Here is a 5,459-nt window from a genome sequence, read left to right on the forward strand (position 1 = left end):
CTTGAAAATAAGAAATTCAGATGTCTTACCGTAACACTGAATAAACGATGTTAGCGGACCTTATTTATTTATTTATAATTAATGAAATCGGGTTGAAAACCCGCTGAAAAAACATGATGCTTGGGGGGAGGGACATAATGAAATCCTTATATATATATAGTATTGAAATAAAGTTTGTTATTATTGTTTTTACACAGTTCCATAGTGTGTGTGTGTTGAACTTTTGGGTGTTGAACTTTTTCGTCAGTGATTTTAACAGAGCGAAGTCTGATTTTTTAAGGTGAGAACTTTTTAAATGTCATGTATTATTCAATTCATTATAATTAAGTAAATAATACACGATTTGCTTCTGAGAAACATTATCCGGGAAATAAACCTACGACCATTTTTGTAATCATGACAAGAGGATAAGCTTTGCGATATACTGAAAACGCTTGAAATGTAATTGCGATTTTCGATTACTAAAGTTATTATTATTATTATTATTATTATTATTATTATTATTTTTACGGATTGCTTCTTTTTATTGGTTCGTGTTATTTAAAATAACACTCGTTTTTAAAATAAGAAGCTAATAGCAGCTACGCTGTAAACTTGTAAAATATTCATTCTCTCCTAATAAATTAGTCGAACACTTCGTGTGAACTTGTAAATAATTCGATTTCTATGAAATCTCAGAACACTTGTAGAGTTTTATTTGCTTAATTATAGGATGCTTAATTACAATATGTTTGATTCATTTGTTACGATTTTTTAACTGTTATACCGATCACTTTAAATCAGTTATACCTAATATATATATATATGTATGTTGTACAGATGGGACTTGAACTGTTTAAGTAAGCTCATTTGCCAATAGATGGCATACTACTACGCTTTGGTAATACAACTGATAATCTTTTTTAGGAACGCAAATCTTTGAACTAAGACTAGTATTTGCAGAAAGAAAGAAATGTTTTAGTTTTGGGGGGAGCGCTTTTCCCCTAACATTATTGTGTTTTAATAGTAAATATTACTGAATGTTAGTTATTTGCGTTGGGTGGTAGTTACATAACGCATAGAATAGCTTTAATGTCAAGAAACCCCTAAATACATTGGTTATTGAAAACCTGTTGTGTATCCGCGAAGCAAAAATGAAATGATGTACTCCTATTTGTACCATGATCCTCAATGAAGGGGGCTTTGCCTGCCAAATAGATTGCCTAAATTTTAACAGTATTATTTTATAGCAAAAAGAGAATTATGTATGAGTATTTGTAGTATATTTTAGAAGTAACGGGGGCCCTTCCCCCCATTAGTTATGGGTTCCTCTAGATTTTAGGAGTATTGTATTACAAGGAAGCGAATTGAAATTATGTATGGGTATTCCTATTTCTACCATGTCCCTCAACGAGGGGCTTTTGCCTGCAAGATAGATTGCCTAGATTTAACAGTATTATCTTATAGCAAAAGAGAATTATGTACGAGTATTGTAACACATAGCTATAACTGTCGGGGCCCATTAGTTATAGGCGATCCTAGATTTAAACAGTATTGTATTACAAGGAAATTATGTATGCCTATTGTAGTATAACCGTATAATTGGCGGGCGACATTCCACCCATTAGTTATAGGTGCCCCATAGATTTAAACAGTATTGTATTACAAGGAAATTATGTATGCCTATTGTAGTATAACCGTATAATTGGCGGGCGACATTCCCCCATTAGTTATAGGTGCCCCATAGATTTAAACAGTATTGTATTACAAGGAAATTATGTATGCCTGTTGTAGTATAACCGTATAATTGGCGGGCGACATTCCCCCCATTAGTTATAGGTCCCCCCCCATAGATTTAAACAGTATTGTATTACAAGGAAATTATGTAGTCCTATTTGTAATATAACTGGCGGGTCCCAGTCACAGGGTTATTTAGAAATTTTTGAGTCCCCACGGTTATGCCGGTTTTTTTTTTTTTTTATTGGTTCGATTTCTATGAAATCTCTGAACACTTACAGTGTGATTATTTATTCTCTCGTTTGTTTCTACAAACTTGAACTAAATATGGGAGCTAAAATAAGCTCTTAAAAGTATATAGGAAGTGGGAGGAAACCCACGCACACTGTGTTTGTCCACCACAAACTCACTTGACCAACCAGAGGTGAACGCTTTACCACCGAGCCACCGCGGCCCCCAGGCTTACTTAGATTTTTAACAGTATTATATTATAGCAAAAGGAAAATCACGTAGCTATAACTGGCGGGGCCCATTAGTTATAGGCGATCCTAGATTTTAACAGTATTATAGCAAAAAGAGAATTATGTGTTTTACCATATACATTGACATGTGTTAAAGTTCCCCATTAGTTAATTCCTACAATTGCGGTTTTTTTTTCTGAATAGGTAATAACATATTGATGATAATTATGTTCAACTGAAGGGTCCCCCTTAGGGATTTGTAATATAATGAACGTTTGGTGGTTTACTGATAGAAGAAGAATCAACTATACCCTTACAAATTATGTTTTATTAACAGAACACAACTGCAAGAAGGGTACTTATTTAATGCTATCAGTAGTATTTAATGGCTAAAAAGAAATATATATCATACTGTACCTTTAAAATATAAATATATATATATTCAGGACTAATAACAAATACGTCAACACGGCACACGGCTTAAACTAAACTAAAGTTAATTTAAAATTTTTCCGACAGATGGCATAGAACTACAATTTTCTATTATAGGTGATTTTGTATTAAAGTAATGAAAACAAATGATTGAAGAGAATTATATATAATGATTAGTACGGGGTTATTCGATGAAAGAAAAAAAATAAGTATAGAAGAAGAAGAAATGTAATTTTACTGTTTTAATATGGTTATTGAAAACACATACACAATTTTATTTTTTGTTTCTTGTTGAAAGAATATTTATAAGTTTAAAAATTGATATAGAGATGCATAAGAAAACTGATACACATTTCGTTTGTTCATTTATGACCGATTTAAGGTTTGAACTAGAGACAATGCTTATATGAAGCGAACGTATTTTATTTTTAATAAATCACTTTGTTTGAGTTTGTCCGGGCGGAAATTTAATTTGTTTAGTCCGTCATATTTTGAGGGAAATGGTGTGAAAGATATATTCAAATATTGCAGAATACATTTGAATGTGGGAGAATATTTTATAGCTAACTGGATTGGAGTAACATTGAATAAAACCCGAAATTAAATATAATACTTATTATTGAAAATTAATTTCCAAACCTTTGCAGCGTTGTTGCTGTAGAGCATTTAAGAGTGGTTTGTTTATATGCGTAAGCGCACTTGGGATTTGAACCCGAATACCGCTGTTAAGGTGACTTTGCTTATACGCGTATGTCCGCTCGGAATTTGAACCCACGTACCAGTGTTAAATTTATGCGGAAATTAAATGGGCATTTTTAATGTTAAGATGCCTTTGTTTATGCGAGTAGGCTTGCCCGAAATTTGAACCTGCACGACAGTATTAGGTTTACGCGGAAATTAAATCCGCACGCCGTTGTTAAGGTGACTTTGTTTATGCGAATAGGCTTGCCCGAAAATTAAAATTGTACGCCTTAGCACAAAAGGCAATAACATTAAAAATTATGACATGTGAAATTTGTACTTGAGAACGAAAATATGTTTGCAGTAAAGATGGTAGCCTTAGTGAATACGGTACTATGGTTTTGTTTGCACCAAAGGCAGAAGCATTAGGGGTTAGAACATGTCGAACCATTGGAAATTAAATTGTGATTCATTTTAACAAAATGCGCCAGCCTTAACGTGAAACTTTTAGGATACAACCGGAAATTGAATTCGTGTTTGTTAGCACCGCTTATTAAAATATAAGAACATACTGTAAGATTTAATAATAGTAGCTTAATTTCAGTTAATCAAGGCGTTCAGCAGCATTGACATATGAGACATGAACCTATTAACTAACAATTATTGGAAACTTTGGGACGTATGCTATTGCCTAAGTTAAATTGATTTTGAGTTTGTTGTTGTTTCGTTCAGTAACATGGGTATATGAGACGTGTACCTACATAAAGTGAATTGATTTTAAGTTTGCTGTTTTGTTCAGTAGCATGGCTATATGAAACTAGTATTTTATTACAACTGGAAATTGAAGCCGGAACAGTTTGTACCAATAGCGTGATTATTAGCATTAATCACTATGTTAGGCTACACAGGAACACTAGACTTGATTTAAGAGTGATATTTTTCTTATAGGTTTTTCAGAACAAAAAACTGAAAATTAAACACAAACACAACTTTAAACTTTGCTCCTGGAAAAAAATTTTTAGCACTAATTGGAAGCATAAAATCCACACCGGAAATCAGATATAACTTTTTACATAGAGGTCAAATCTTTGTGAAGTTAACTCCTTTAAAATTATATATAAGTTGTTGTTCAACTTAAACAATGTAATTGAGTTTGTGATTAGAATAATATAATTTTATTAGTGTTGATTATAATTGATTTCATTCTGCTGAAAATAAGTTGTACTAATAATACTTTTTTTTTTATTTTATTTTAGAAAGATGGAACCGCAGCCAAGCACTTCCGCCGGTGAGTCCTCCTCCTTCTCCTCCTCCTCCTCTTCGTACCGCCACATCCAGTGGTTTAATAAGATGGAAGAATTATTGGATGTGGCCGAAGGGAGGAAAAAAAGAAGAAGAAGAGATGAACAGAGGAGAAAAAGATACAACCCGGTGGTGGTGGCGGAAGAACAAGTACCCCAAAAAGTAATAGTGGTGGAGGAAAAAGTGGAGCCAATAACATCATCACTGGTGAAAGAAATGATGTCAGTGGAGGAAGACGAAGTGGTATTGGTGGAAGAAGTGCTGTCAGTGGTACCAATATCACCACCAGTGGTGGAGGGGGTAAATGACAATGATTGGGATTTATTAAATGATGGGGAAGACGACGTGTTTATAAAAGCATGGGAGAAATATGAAAGAATGGAAAAAATAAAAAAACTGAAACAAAAATACTTGTAAAAGAAAAAAACTGTAAATAAATCATGTTTTGGGTGAATGGGAAAATTTTGAGTTTCCTTTCCTTTGAATTTTTTAAAACCTACCTAACAAAGGTCATAAAAATGTCTAACTTTTTTTTTTCCGTATCATATTGAACTTATAGATGCCTTTTATTAACAGTAACGTTTCAAAGCATAGAAAAAAGATATTTTCAGAATAAGAATTGTTGTTAGAATTTTTAAAAGCAGGAAAAAATCTTTATGCTTTTCAGTACGCTGCACTATTCAGTTAACAGTTACCATTGAAGAGTTTTTAAAAGCAGGAAAAAAATCTTTATGCTTTTCAGTACGCGTCACTATTCAGTTATCAGTTTCAATTGAAAAGATTTCAATTTTTTGCTGTCATAACTACTTTGATTTCCCTCCAATATCAAATTGTACTTGAGTTTTCCTTTTATTTTTTATTTTTTAT

The 5,459-nt window shown here is 32.7% G+C and overlaps 1 protein-coding gene across 1 annotated transcript; it reads left to right on the forward strand.

Annotated features, from left to right (window-relative positions):
- The first annotated feature begins 233 nt into the window (after nucleotides 1-233).
- LOC145693967 (uncharacterized) lies at nucleotides 234-5,046 on the forward strand. The gene is made up of 2 exons (XM_081770127.1): nucleotides 234-280; nucleotides 4,547-5,046. The coding sequence occupies exon 2, from the start codon at nucleotides 4,551-4,553 to the stop codon at nucleotides 5,007-5,009; it is 459 nt and encodes a 152-aa protein (XP_081626253.1). The 5' UTR covers nucleotides 234-280; nucleotides 4,547-4,550; the 3' UTR covers nucleotides 5,010-5,046.
- The last annotated feature ends 413 nt before the right edge of the window (nucleotides 5,047-5,459 follow it).

Source organism: Thermobia domestica, chromosome 9, assembly GCF_964235325.1.
Source record: "Thermobia domestica chromosome 9, izTheDome1.hap1.1, whole genome shotgun sequence".
NCBI classification, from domain to species: Eukaryota; Metazoa; Arthropoda; class Insecta; order Zygentoma; family Lepismatidae; genus Thermobia; species Thermobia domestica.